General features: G+C 40.6%; 1 protein-coding gene across 12 annotated transcripts in view; it reads right to left on the bottom strand.

Moving 5' to 3' along the window:
• Positions 1–15,535, bottom strand: part of l(2)gl (LLGL domain-containing protein l(2)gl) — a 188,190-nt gene that overhangs the window by 119,679 nt on the left and 52,976 nt on the right. For 11 of the 12 annotated variants that reach the window (XR_010949716.1, XR_010949715.1, XR_010949717.1 and 8 more), the window contains 4 exons: positions 14,196–14,974; positions 13,576–14,124; positions 7,809–8,320; positions 7,621–7,745 (listed from right to left, as the gene is read on the bottom strand). Coding sequence is in view for 7 of the 12 variants with exons in the window: in XM_067766630.1 (XP_067622731.1) it covers positions 7,621–7,745; positions 7,809–8,320; positions 13,576–14,124; positions 14,196–14,974 (1,965 nt within the window). In the remaining 5 variants the exon portion in view is untranslated. Of the gene's footprint in view, positions 1–7,620; positions 7,746–7,808; positions 8,321–13,575; positions 14,125–14,195; positions 14,975–15,031; positions 15,502–15,535 lie in introns of all 12 variants that reach the window. The other variant, XM_067766631.1, reaches the window with a different exon arrangement.

The raw sequence follows: 15,535 nt of genomic DNA, 5'->3' as shown, positions 1-15,535 counted from the left end.
AAAATTTTTTTTTTTTTGTCCGACCCTGTCCCACAGTGCCTACCCAAAATCTTACCCATATACCTAAAAGTATGTGAAATTCAATTAATTTATGTATTATATGTTTGTACATAAAAATTTTGGAATATAATGCAAAAAAAAAATTTTTTTTAATACGTATGGTAAGTATTTTTTGTAAAATTGGGAAAATTAAGTGAAATAAAACGTGTTTACATTTTAATGAGTATGGTAAGTGGATATCGAAAAATGAAAATTAAGAATTTTTTTTTTTTTTGTTTTGATTTAATTTAATTTATTTAAATTTTGTTTGTAAGTTTTATAATAAGTTTTGAAAAATAGTTGAAAATTTAAAAATAGTTATATAAAAAAATTGAAAAATATTATTTTATAATAATGTAGATAATAAAAATTTTTCGCACACCATACCAATTGCTGCTGGGCTCGCTTCATTGCTTGCTGTACCTGCTGTTCTGCTGCTGTGCCTGATGTTCAGCTGCTGGTGCTGCTGTTCTGCTGCTGCTGTTGTTGGATGGCGTCACTTGTCTTCCGCTTGTTCTTGTTGTTGATGTACGGTTGTTTGCTGTTATGATGGTGGCGTGGCTAGTGCCGTTTAATGTTTTTTTCCACTAAGAAATTTGTACAGTTTATTCGGCCACCGTCGAGTTATGGTAGCGTGCTCCGCCTATCACCCCGTATGCCCTGGGTTCGCACCCCGGGCAAAGCAACATCAAAATTTTAGAAATAAGGTTTTTCAATTAGAAGAAAATTTTTCTAAGCGCCCCTCGGCAGTGTTTGGCAAGCGCTCCTGGTGTATTTCTGCCATGAAAAGCTCTCAGTGAAAACTCATCTGCCTTGCAGATGCCGTTCGGAGTCGGCATAAAACATGTTGGTCCCGTCCGGCCAATTTGTAGAGAAAATCAAGAGGAGCACGACGCAAATTGGAACAGAAGCTCGGCCTCAGATCTCTTCGGAAGTTATCGCGCCTTACATTTAGTTTTATTTATTCAAAAGGTTTGGTTTTTCGTTTCTCGAATTATATTATTTCTGTTTTTATTAACTCTTTGTGTTATACGTATATATTTTTTCTTTAAATGTCTTTCAATTAAATTTTTTTTCTCACCAGCCACTGCCATTAGCCACAACTACTGCCATATTTGCGTTGATTTGTTTAAAATTGAAGCTTTTTATTGTATGTTTTTTGAAAATGATTAAATTTTTGTATATTTTATGCCTTTGTATTTTTTTGATTTTTCCGAGTTTTGTATTTTTTTGTAAAAATTTTAAAATTTTGCAATTTTTTTGTAGTTGTTTTAAATTTTTGTATTTTTTTGTAATTTTTTAAGTTTTTGAATTTTTTTGAATTTTTGATGTTATACTTTTTTGTAGGAATTTTTAAATGTTTTGTATTTTTTTGTAGATTTTTGATGTTTATATTCTTTTTTTTGTAATTTTGTTTTATATTTTTTTGTAATCGTATTAAATTTTGTATTAAATTTTTTTTGTAGATGGTTTTTTAACTTTTATATTTTTTGTATTTTTTTTATAAATTATTCATTTTTTCAACATTTTTGAAATTTTGTGTGGGGCTTTTTTTTCTTCTTTAATTTGAGTACCCACGACTGCTGGGAGGCTTGCCTCCTTTCGGCCACACACCGTTTTTACAGGGCTTCGGCCCACGGTCGCTATATCGAGGATCCATATTTGGATCCTGCAGGACCGTGAACTGCACAAAACGCGCACGCACTTCCTATTATCTTTCTCTTCTTCTCTAGTCCTTTTTTAACTTTTAATTAATAAAAAACTTATTTAAGTTTGGTACATATATGTAAATAGTATTTTATTTGAAGTTTTTAAATTTTGTTACACTTGGGCACTTAAGTTTAAGTTTTTAATTTGTAGGACTCACGCGTGTAGTTAATTTGCCGGCTCACTTAAAACTGAAAACTGCCGCTAACGCAACTCTGTGGCCAGGCATCTTATCTTTAAGTTGCTTAGCAACGAAATCCATGATGGCGTCGAGCAACGGCAGTTTCAACCAATCAGAAACTCTCCGCGTTGCTCGACTCTAACAATTTTAGTGATGCCAAGTGCATCTGATGCATGGTTGCATCTTGCACTTTTCCAGAGGGGGAGTTGCCAGCTACAATTTAATGTAGTGAATTACTATGGCACTACAAGGAAAAAAAGCGCTTATTTCCTTATATCAAACCAAACTCCTTTGTAAAACATTCATTCGTACAAAATAACGTCTGTCGTTATTCAGCATTCAAATTACTCGGAACTTTAGGTTATGGGCCCAGCGCTCGAAAATGTAAACGACTGCAAAAAGTGAAGTGTATTTCTTTATACAAGAAAAGTTAAAACTTTAAAGAATACAAGTGAAGTATATTTTTTGAGAAAACATTGAATTTAAAGCTACAAAGTGTAATGGCTGGTGTAGTGAGAATCGAGCCGCTAAACGCGGAGAATTACGATTCATGGAAATTGCAAATGCGTGCAATTCTCATTAAAAATGATTTGTGGGCCTATGTAGATGGTTCTATTGCAAAGCCAAATGATGCGGCAAAACTCGCGGAGCGGACAATTGATGATCAAAAAGCATCAGCAGACATTACATTGGCTATAGCACCATCAGAGTTAGGACTCATTTCAGAGTGTACAAGTGCACGCGATATTTGGTTGAGGTTAGAATCGACATTCCAATCAAAAGGTCCGGCAAGAAAAGCGACGTTACTAAGACGTGTAGCTCTGTCGCGCATGACAGAGGACGAGAAAGTTGGTGATCATATTAATGCATTTTCCGACGCTGTCGCGAAGTTAACAGAAATAGACGTCGCTATTGGCGACAAGCTGTTGGCAATTTTGCTTTTGTATAGTCTGCCGGCGTCGTACGAAACGTTTACATGCACAGTAGAAACGCTAGACGAATTGTCAAAGCCCGAGGTACTTCGTGTAAAAATACGCGAAAGTCGAAAGAAGAAAAGAACGAAAACAAAGTACTTTACATAAACAGAAAACAAAATCAAAATCAAACAAGCGTTGATCGAAATTCGGGTAAATCAAAACAAATAAAGAAGTGTTTTCGTTGTGGCAAGCCAGGCCATTTCGCAAGAAATTGCATAAGCAAAGAAAAACAAAACGCGGGTGAGTGAAGATCAAATGAAAAAGCAAAAATGACATTGAATACAGTGGAAAAGGCATTTGCAGTCCCTGCAGGAAATATGAAGTGGTGCCTTGATAGTGAGTGCACATCACATATGAATGCAAATTTAAACATATTTGAGAATATGAAACAAGTAAATGATGAGGTAAACTTGGCAAACAACTGTTCGACAAAGATACGAGGTGTCGGTAAGGTGCGCGTGAAAGTGGACCTTCGCGGAAAGCAAATTGATTTAGATTTGGAAAATGTTTTGCATGTGTCTGATTTGCGTACGAATTTAGTGTCTAAAATTACAGACAAAGGCTATGCGGTAAAATTTGAAAAGAAATAGGCCGTGAATTATAAACAATTAAAAAATAAAGTGGTGTTAGAGGCCGAAAGAATCGGAAATTTGTACTATTTAAAAACTTCGAAAAATATCGCAAATTTTGCAAACATTGAAAACGGTATTGATTTGTGGCACTACAGAATGGGCCACGTAAATGAACGCGACTTGAAATCCATGGCAAACGGTTCGGTGTACGGTCTTAAATTTAAACAAACTGAGAAATTATCAGACTGAAATCTGCGCTAGTGAGAAAAAAGTGCGTGCGCCATTTCCAAAATACGGCACAGATAGGGTAAACGATTTACTTGAAATCGTACATAGTGACGTGTGCGGGCCAATGAGACATGCCTCCAATGGCGGTTCAAAATATTTTGTTACCTTTATAGACGAAAAGTTCAGATGGTGCTAAATGTTTTCAAGCAGTATAAAGCTAAAGTTGAAACATTTACGGGAAAGAAAATAAAAGCTTTGCAGTCCGATAACGGCCGCAAATATTGTAATGATAAATTTGACAATTTTCTTAGTGAGTGCGGTATTAAACGGTGTCTTACAGCACCGTATACTCCGCAACAGAACGGTTTACAGGAGCGTAAGAATCGAACCCTCGTTGAAATGGCCAGGTGCATGATGAAGCATGCAAATGCACCTCCACCATTTTGGGCCGAAGCGGTGAACAAGGCATGTTATATAAGAAATCGTTGCGTAACAAGAACGACGGGTGAAGTGCCATATAGAGCATGGACAAATCGAAATCCGGCCGTGGCATATATGAAAATATTCGGTACAAAAGCGTATGCGTTAAATAAAAATCCGGCGAACGGAAAATTTGACTCGCGCGCAGAAACGTGTATATTCGTGGGCTAGGTAGAGGTCGTCCAACCCATTTGCGCACTGGTCAGCGAGGTAGGCCACGAAAAGTTTATCATGAAACAGTTGAAGGCGCTGATTCAGGGGGGTGAGGCAGATTCAGATGATTTCTTCGAATGCAGTGAAGAATCAGCAGGCCTTGTCACTGATGATCCTCAAACTTTGGCAGAGGCTCTGAAAACCGACGAAGCGTCTATGTGGCTGAATGCGAAAAATTGGCAAATTGCTGAAAAACCTTCAGATCGTAAAGTTATAGGCAACAAACTCTTATTCCGTACTAAAGATAATAATTTAAAGAAAGTTAGACTTGTAGCAGAGGGCTACGCTCAACGTCCAGGTGAAGATTTTCATGACATCTCATCCCCGGTCGTACGATCAACATCAGTGCGATTGTTTACGGCGTTGGACGCAGAGCTAAATCTTCAGATACATCAGATGGATGTGATTACCCCATATTTGAACGGGGATCTGGATGAGAAAATCTATATGGACGTTCCTGATCTGCTTATGAGCGTATTAAAGAAAATTCACCTTGGTAAACCTATCGGCTCAAAGGGTTTGACGATGCATAGAAAAAGATTAAGCAAACAGCGGAAGAGTGGCGAGTATCACTACAACAAACCAATCCTACGTGTTTAGTGTCGAAAGCACTCTATGGTTTGCGTCAGTCAGGGTTAATGTGGTACCAAAAATTATCACTTATCCTAAGCAAGATTGGTTTGGAACCAACGAAATTTGATCCATGTTTTTACGTGCGCCGTGAAGGCGATTCTATCATGTTGGTGGTAATATATGTGGAAGGTTTGCTGATAGCTTCGAACAACGATAATTGGTTTAAAGATACAAAGATAACACTTTCACAGCATTTCGACATGAAGGACATCGGGAGGGTCAACCGATGCCTTGGCATAGATTTTTACCAGAATCAGGAGAAGAGCGAGATATTTATATCACAACAATCGTATGCAGAATCAGTATTAGATAGGTTCGGCATGTCAGATTGGAATCCTTCGAAAACGCAAATTGAAGCAAATTGCAAACTCACTATGCCCGAAACGAAAGATGAAGCTATAATGGCAAAATATCCGTATCAAAATCTAATCGGCGCATTAATGTATCTGGCGGTATATACCAGACCTGACATATCGTTTTCTGTCAACTTCATGAGCCAATTTAACTGCAACTACAACGAAGAGCATTGGAAGTCGGCAAAGAGAATTCTGCATTACATTAAAGGTACACTACAAAAAGGTTTATTGTACAAAAATACAGGTGCGGAGTTGTATGGCGTTGTCAGTGCCGATTGGGGCGCATATTCTGCCGACAGACGCTCTTATTCCGGTTTTGCATTTATTTTCGCCGGGTCTTCCATAAGTTGGGAAGCACATAAGCAACGTACCGTCTCTCTTTCAAGCACAGAGTCGGAGTACATCACACTAGTTGAGGCTACTAAAGAAGCTTTATATTTGAAAACTGCATTGAGCGAATTGGGAATCGATTGCGCCAGCGTAAAGTTATTCAATGATAATCAAAGCGCGCACAAGCTGGCCACAACTTCGAATTTCCATCCTGGAACAAAACATATCGACATACGTCATCATTTTATCCGTGACTGCGTGCAAGATAAATCGATCATAATAAAGTATATGTCAACACAAGAAATGCCAGCGGACATGCTAACTAAAGGTCTTACGCAAATGAAACACAATATCTGTTCAACGAATTTGGATCTTGTCGAACGCAGCTCAAGAATTGGTACATTCTCTACTTCGAGAGGGGGTTTTGTGGAGGCGAAGTAGTTCATGGTCAGAACGTTTTTACTTAACATGTCTAACCATGTCTATCATTTTTCATTTCTCTTTTGTAAAACATTCATTCGTACAAAATAAAGTCAGTCGTTATTCAGCATTCAAATTACTCGGAACTTTAGTTTTTTAGCATCGGCAATCTCATCCAGACCTACTGCTTTAGGTGGCTTGGGAAGTTTGTGGGTTATTCCATTCATTTTGCGGTGATGGTAATGGGAGAAGCAATGTGTTTAAGAGCGCATCTGTTGGCCTACCGTCTGGATTCTTCAACCGAAGAATGCATTACGTATTGTCGGGTAGTACTTTATCGCTGGCGGCCACCGTGGTGTGATGGTAGCGTGCTCCGCCTATCACACCGTATGCCCTGGGTTCAACTCCCGGGTAAAGCAACATCAAAATTTTAGAAATAAGGTTTTTCAATTAAAAAAAAAAAGACAATTTTTCTAAGCGGGGTCGCCCCTCGGCAGTGACTGGCAAGCGCTCCGGGTGTATTTCTGCCATGAAAAGCTCTCAGTGAAAACTCATCTGCCTTGCAGATGCCGTTCGGAGTCGGCATAAAACATGTAGGTCCCGTCCGGCCAATTTGTAGGGAAAATCAAGAGGAGCACGACGAAAATTGGAAGAGAAGCTCGGCCTTAGATCTCTTCGGAGGTTATCGCGCCTTACATTTATTTTTTTTTATTTGTGGGATTTCATCGGGTATGGTTGACCATGGCTTACCAACATCAGCAGATGGATGTTCCTCCCATTCCACCCGTTTATGTTTATCCTGCCAGATATGCAAGTTTATGTCCCAGATTTGAGAGCGCCAGAGTATTGCTGTCTCACAAGGTCCCGCTCTTTCGTTGCGGCCTCCGTTTGAAATTTTGCCCGAATTTCGGGTGGCAGGGCAGACAAATTGTATCCGCGTATACGGGATATATATTGGAATATCTACTTGCAGGGGAAGACGGGGGCAGGGGCTGATGCCCATTATTGCTCGCTAATAAGCTACGTAAATAGTAGCTATGAGAGGGCTGCCGTGTAAGATGGAGGCACCGTTGGGCGCGCGCAACGGCACGTTGGATTCAAGGGGCTGATAAGCGCAATACGTGTCTTTATTGGGGAGTGTCTATCGACAAACAACAGCAACAGTGCCTTTTTTGCTATTTCTGCACTAGTACGGAACTAGTGCGATTTGCTGCAGGGTTATATCATTAAATATATGTTTTAAGTTTCCTAGGACTTGGGATAGATCTTAATGGCAGTTCATTAGAGTAGTGACGCCTAAGAAACTTACTGTTATAACAATAAGCAAGAAGTGTTTAGTGTCTGTATCACTATTATATCTTTTCTGATAAAAAACTTCATGGAATCACTATTCGAACTAATGCTCAAATCGGTTGACTTAATTAGTAAAACTTCTTAGAAATACTTTGCACTTTCTTACATTATGAATCTTTTAATATGCTTACCGTTGTTGGTACCTGTGACGGATTGTTTCGGGTTGAGCGTCCCTTACGAAGTTTTCGAAACGATTCACGTAAAGACTTTTTAAATGACTTCCGGCGTGACAATTGCTCTCCAGCGCCAGTTAAATCTATAAATAATAATTTGATTTCCTCAATACACATCTTATTACATTTTTATCTCTCTGCCTTACCATTTGGATTTAAAGTACAGCGTTGAAATACCGGTAAAAATGCATTATAGTCAAATAATACGAGGCCATGTGCAGTGCCACCAGCGACCAAACCCCAATCAGCTTCAAGTGCTAAGCACGTTATGCTGGCCGGTGGGAGAACTTGCAAAATACCTGTTATTTCTACACCATCCTCACCTACAGGTTCGGCATCTTGTTCAAGCAAATTTGCACGTACAGTCAATTGATCATGTCCCTTCCAGACGAAACCATCACGATCGCCCACCAAATTCATAGAATTCACTTTGAGCGCTGTGCGCCCTGTTTCGTTATTATCAAAATTGGCAATTATTATTTGACCAGCAGTGCCACCGACAATGAGTCGACCAGTTTTTGGACATAATGAAATTTTTTTCACCGCTAATCTGGGATCATCGGAATAGGGATCGAATAAGCCTGCCTTTCGAAATGGTGGTTCGGAATCATCCAAAGGTTCAGACGTTTCTGTTGGAATATCATCGAGGCTCTCATGGCTATTAGAAAAAAAAAAATAACGAAGCAAATTTGATTTTATTGGGAAAACGCAAACAAAGCTTTCTTTGTTCATAGAGTTCCATTATAAAAATGATATTCATCTATGTCCACTATTTTGTTCTTTTTGAGTATTCTGTCAGTATAATCTCGTTAGTTGGTTATCTTGGCCTGTCATAGTATCTAAAAACTCAAAATTTTGAGTTGAATAAAAAATAAATAAATGCAAGGCGCGATAACCTCCGAGGAGATTTTACGCCGACGGGACCTAGATGCTTTATGCCGAATCCGAACGGCATCTGCAAAGCAGATGAATTTTCTCTCAGAAGCTTTTCATGGCAGAAATACGCTCGGAGTGTTTGCTAAATCACCGCCGAAGGGCGACCTCACTTAGAAAAACTTTTTTTTTTAATTGAAAAATTTTTGTTTCTAAATTTTCGATGTTGTTTTGACCGGGAGTTGAACCCACGATCTTCCACGTGGTAGGCGGAGTACGCTACCACCACACCACGGCGGCTGCCCAAAAAAAAAACGAGCGACGAATCAAATCAATATAGATCCGATAGATAGAATAAAAATCAGAGTTCCCAAGCAAGTTTTCGGCACGTCCATACATGAAGTGCTTATAAATGAAGTTCGAGGATAGCAGAGTAATTTTGTTAGATTTTTTGATTAACTGCAAAATCGGGTTAAAGGCCCGTATCGGAACAAACATCAGATAAGTAATTGTTTGGAATATATAGAGAAGTGTCTGATTTATTATAGTATGCAGGTTGTTGTTGTTGTTGTAGCAGTACTTCGCCCCATCCAATGGTCCGACCACTCACAATATGTCATAAATACCCTCTAACGGGAGTTCGAGGAAACTTGCTGATTGTTAGAGGCGTTGGTTCCACAATAAAGTTAAAGAAATGGTTGGTGTCATGTGGGGACACATTACAAGCAGGACATATGTTTTGTATGTGGGGGTTGATTCTGGAGAGGTAAGAGTTTAACCTATTACAGTAACCAGATCAAAGTTGAGCTAGAGTGACGCGCGTTTCCCTAGGGAGAGTGCGTTCCTCCTCTGCTAGATTTGGGTATTGTTCTTTAAGTACAGGATTCACTGGGCAATTCCTGGCATAGAGGCCGGCGCCTGTTGGCCTGCCGACTGAGGACCTGCTTGTGTTTTTTGGCTTCATACGGCTGTGTTCTCAGGTGCCGTATTTCCTCATAATGCTTACGGAGATGACTACTTAAGCCCCTGTGCGGTGTTGGCTCATTAATCAGATGTCTGTTGGGATGCCCAGGTTTCTGGGTATTCAACAGGAACTATTTGGTTAGCATTTCATTTCTCTCCCTAATGGGGACTATTCTCGCCTCATTATGTAGATGGTGTTCTGGGGACATAAGAAGACAACCCGTGGCGGTGTTTTGGCAGGCCTGTAGCTTCTTCCAGTGAGTAGTCTTTAGGCTTGGCGACCATATCGGGGACGCGTAGCATGCAATCGGCTGGCCAATTGCTTTGTAAGTGGTAATGATCGCTTCTTTATCTTTACCCCAAGTACTGTCCGCAAAAGATTTGAGGATTTTATTGCGGCTCTGGATTTCCAGTACAATTCCGGCTGCATGCTCACCAAAATGTAGATCCTGATCAAACTTCACACCCAAGATTTTGGGGTATAAGACAGTTGGTAGCGTAGTGCCATTGACGTGGATGTTTTAAATGGTCAACATTTGGGACGTTCATGTTGCAAATAAGGTCGCCGACGATTTAGTCGGTGATAATATCAGGTTTCGCGAGGCGAAAAAACTGGAGAGATCAGTGAGGTAGCCGTTTATTTTGTTGCAAAGCTCATCGATCTGTGGGCCTGGGCCTGTGTCCATTATTGTACAGTCATCGGCGAAGGAAATGATAGTGACTCCTTCTGGTAGCTTTGATATGTAGAAGTTAAACAAAAGTGGGGAAAGGATACCACCCTGTGGCACCCCTTGTTTAATTATTCTTGGTTTGGATGTTGCGTTCCTGAATTGCACCGATGCCTGCTGACCACCCAGATAATTTGAGGTCCATCTTTTTAGACTTGAGGGAAGGGTAGACCCTTCCAGGTCTTGCAGTAACGTGCCATGGTTGACTGTGTCAAAAGCTTTTGACAGCTCTAACGCAACAAGTACTGTCCTATGGTGGGGTTATTGATTTTAACCGCAATTTTTCTGGGTGCTAATGACATTTAGCGCAATGGTTGTGCTATGTTGATTTCTAAAACCATGCTGATGATAGAGTTGCAAATTTGATTTAAAGTAGGGCAGCAGAATGGCTTCAAGTGCCTTGGCTACTGGCGATAGGAGAGATATCGGGCGATAAGAATCTCCTATGTTAGCTGGTTTCCCAGGCTTTAGTAGCGGGACTACCTTGGCCATTTTCCATTTTTCGGGGATGACAAAGGTGGAAACGGACAGGTTGAATACATGTGCTAAATATCTGAAACCCTCTTTCCCTAGGCTTTTAAGCATCGGCATAGCTATGCCGTCTGGGCCCACTGCTTTAGATGGTTTAGCATGACCGATGGCATCCTCAACCTCTTTGGCGGGGATGGTAATTGGGGACGGGCTGAATTTTTCATTTGCGCGTCTGTTGGCCCGCCGCAGTTTACGAGTCCTGCGCTCACGATTGCAATATCTGGCGAACTGTGACAGCTCCCTACCATACGAGTGGGGGCATCACCGTTTATTGTGCAGAACGTCGTTTCTTCTATTTAATCCGCCAACATCTCACCCTGCTGTCCGCCTGCAGGTTTGAATGCCATAGATCATGATGGGCATTGAAATCACCTAAGATAATACGATTATCGCCAGTGTGTAGTGCTCTAATATTAGGGTGGTATCCACTGGGGCAACAGCTGGCAGAAGGGATGTAGATGTTGATGATTTCTAGGTTTACATCGCCTGACCGGACGAATAAGACGTGACGTTCTAAGACACTGTCCCTGCGGCCGATGTCGGGATCAAATATATTATATTGCACTCAATGTTGTATGATAAACCCGAGACCACTCTCGCGATCTTTTCTGTGGACATTATACCCAGAAAAGGTCTGCAGAGCAGATGTTGCTGTGTGTTTGATCTCTTGAATCGCAGCGATGCGGATGTTGTGCCGCTTCATGAAATCGACTATCTCCGTGATCTTCCCAGATAATCCATTACAGAATTCTGAAGTGCACCAGGGGAGAGGTCGTCACTCTAGGGGCAAGTGACGGGTGACTACGCCTCAGTTGAGGGAGGCCAGGACACAATTGCTGTTGTGGCCCTGGGACTGGACGTCCCTGGGTAAGCATTGGGTTACCCGGTGTAGTTGGGTTTGCGGCTTGGCAACATGGCGCAATGAAGCCCGTCGGGGGTTGCCGTTGCGGAGGTCAAAACATCTAGGAAAGTGGCACCATCCAAGGCAGGAGCAGCATTGGGCGGATGACGCAAACATATATATTCTGTGCTGACAAACGGTGCTAAAGGTGGTAGGGACTAAGAGTCTGTTTCCCTGACCTACACGATTGCTTCCGGAAAAGAGGGGAGAATAAGACGGGGGCGGGGGCTGATGCTCGGCATTGCTACCCACTCTACTACGGAGATTGTAGTTATGAGTGGGAGCGGCCGTATGAGCTGGAGGCGCCGTAGGGCGAGAGACGTATACTACGGGACGCCCTTGGGCGTGATTAGCAAGGAGCCACAAAAGATTTATAAAAGTTACGAGGACGTCGGGTTTTGGAATCTAGCCCAGAGCAACCTGTCCGATGCAACCATTCCTTGCACGTGATACACTGACATGTGTATGACCGTCCTAAAAAGATTCTTTTCCGGCAAACGCAGCAAAACCATTTCTCAGGACCGAGGTCAGGAGAAGGACCCGGATTGGGTTCCATACCTTCCCGGAGCAGGAGAGTATGGCGCAGTCCCGCTGCAAGCATCTGCTGGGAGGATGACAATTTGTGGGAGGGACGCAACTAATTAAATGGGGTTACACTGAAATGGCAGTCCTTAGTCGGGAAAAATTTGGAGTCGCTCGGTACATAGAACCGGCTGCCTTGGGAAGCGGTACCGGCTGCCTTGGGAAGCGGTACCGGCTGCTTTGCAAGGAAGGCAATTGGGATAAAGTTTACAACAACTAAGGCAAGACGGGGCTGAATGCGTTTGTAACACTTCAACCATCGTGGGAGTGCGGGTCCGAATCCCACTCCCGGGAGAAAAAGTATTGAAAAGATTTACAACGTATAATCGAAACAGCTGTCGCCTTGTCCGTCCTGATGTTTAAATTTTTTCCAAATTACTAAATAAATTATAAATTAAAAATTGCTTCAAATAAATGTCTTCATACATTTAAAAATCAATAAGGGCCACCCCCGCGTAATTCATACAAATAGTTAAATTTGTCTGGGTTTTAATGTTACGTTTCTGAACTGCACCGGTGCCTGCCGACCACACAGATAATTTGCAGGCCACGTTTTATTACTGGGAGGAAAGGTGAACCCTTCCAAGTCTTTCAGTCACGTGCTGTGATTGGCTGTCAAAAGCTTTTGATAAGTCTAGTGCTACGAGTGGTGGTGCAAAGTTATTTTCGGAAGCCATGCTGATGCGCGTCTAGGGTATTTAACTTATAACGGGGTTCACTGTATAAAACTGTATACTAACAAAAAAAGAAATATTTCCAAAGAAGAAGGCATTTTCATTAGAAATATTGTAAAAAACACTCCATACTTGTCTGCATTGTGAATTCATACAAGTGGCAAATGTTTGAAAAAAACGTTCACAATAGTAAACTGCCTCCATCACCTGTTCAATCGCTGTTCGATTACTTAAATCATTTGTCAAAAATATTTTTCAAACATTGTTGTAGACGACTGGCACATATCATTATTAACATATTTTAAAATGTTTGCTTAACTGGCTGCTCATATTTTGTCTAATAACTAGATTTTAGAAATTACAGTCAATATGTAGTCCGACTTTCTGTATACACAATTAAAAGAAAAAATGATTTGAAACACAAATTCATTGCACTTCAACTTAATCACGGCGAGCAAAAAACAAACCTTTCTTCCATTCTCTGGCCATTCGCAACAGCCATTCTCCCTGTCAGGTATTAGTTGACAGTAGGTATGGCAATGGAGGAATAGAAAGAATTTCACTTATATGAATGCACAATGCTTGTCCGAAAGGTTTGCCTTTCAATGCGTACTCTAATAAAAATATCTACCTAGTAAACTTAATATTAAATTTTATTTACCCAAACAATGGCGCGGTTTTAAAATTGTAAAGAGGTTTCAAAACAACACCAGTGCAATCCCAAAATTTTACTGAACCATCTTCATGTCCGGTCAGCAGAATTTCATACATTTTCATTTCATTATTATCCATCCAATCGTCATTCGTTTCATCTTCCAAAATACCACCATTTATTGGCCATTCAATATTACTGCATTCAGAATCCTGTTCTTCACCAGCACGCACAATTCTTTCATAAACATCTTGACTAACTTGTGAAGCTAAATAATTGCAAGTAACTGCGGATGCATGGACGGAATGTAAATACGGCGCCTTAATGACAGGTACTTTGGAATCAGTTAAATCATAAGCACAAAACTCCTCCTCAAGTAATACGACCAAGATTTCGACATTGTCAGTACTACCTTGGAATGTTACAAAAAAATCTATAACTTTCGATGTAAAATCTAAGCACACCTTATTGCCATCATTTGCATGTACTGATACACAGTTATGATCCCCATAAGCTGAACGTGGCATACCACCCGAAAATATTACAACATCAGCCGTTCTGAAAAATAATACAACACAATATTTATTAACTCAAATCAATCAGCCATTTAGATACTCTGATTTACTTACCCACGTTTGCCTTTGTAAAGACGATTTATACTTTTACAAGGATCCGGTCCATAAGGAACGTAGTTAACGTTTTTAGGTGCTTCTGCGTTGGTTAAATTCCAAGAAGCATAGGAACCATCAGCATGATACCAAGTAAATTGTGTGCCGGATGCATTCACAAACAAGCCTACACTCTGACCATGACCAGGTGCAATGTATGCACGTACCACCGAAGATGTTTCCAAATCCCATAATACACAAAGTCCACGGTTGTATGCAATCAACAATTTATTATGTGCATTAGGTAACTGTTTTATGGATTCAATAGCACCGGGATTTAGCTTATAAGTTGGGGGTACTTGTTCGAGCACAATATCATGATAGATAACTGGTTCACGTATTGAAAATGATTTAAGATCAAATTGATATATATTGCCACCTTCGGTACCAATCCATACAATATCTTTGTTCAATGAGCAACAAAGTGATGATACTTTCTTTAATTTTCCATCAAAAGGTAATGTTTTTATGGGAACCAAAGTTGCTCCGGCAGGTTCCCACAGAATCAAATGATTCGAAGCAGTTAACGAGAGCACACGCCCAGTGCCATATACCCATTCTAATAGTTGTACATTGAGTTCAGCTGCTGAATTGCTTAGAAGCGTATGTTGACCGTAAAATTCTACACCAGGCTGACCGAACACTTTAATTGCGCCCGTTTGAGTGCCTATTGCCATAAGTTTTGATATTGGGTCATAAGCCACAGCTGACGGTTTGTGGGGAAATCCATGTTGCGCAGTCTAAAAAAGAAGAACAACATTAAAACAGAATTTTATTTTAGATAAGATATTTTGTACTCAATAAAAATTATCTGTACAACCATTAGGACTGTACAAGAGCATTCCGGTGGCCACCGGTTCTATTATTGGCTTTCATTTCAGTGTAACCCCATTTAATTTGTTACGTGCCTCCCATCCATTGTCATCGTCGGGGCAGCTCCTTGTACCTAGACTGCTCCATGCGGTACGGACACTATGCCACCGCCGCCGAAAGACCTCTATTTCATATCTGGGTAGTTAATCCAAAAGTTGTATATATCAATATAATTCGGAAGCTTCTGAATGTTGGCAAACGGGTTGACTTTATCTATTAATTAGCAAATCCGGTAGACGTTGTAACTTTGGTCTAGCTGCATAACTTAAAATAAGTTTTTGCCTATTACCCTCCTTCCTCCTCTCTCCCCTTTTCTTTATCCTTTTATTCAATCCTCTCCCTGCGTATATTTCTCCCTCTCAGTCTCTCCATTCCTTTTTTTCTTAAATTTTGTCTAAAAGAAAAATGAAGGGGTGGACCACCGTTAC

Source organism: Eurosta solidaginis, chromosome 2, assembly GCF_040869045.1.
Source record: "Eurosta solidaginis isolate ZX-2024a chromosome 2, ASM4086904v1, whole genome shotgun sequence".
Taxonomy (NCBI): Eukaryota; Metazoa; Arthropoda; class Insecta; order Diptera; family Tephritidae; genus Eurosta; species Eurosta solidaginis.
This window is presented reverse-complemented; position numbering and strand designations above follow the sequence as displayed.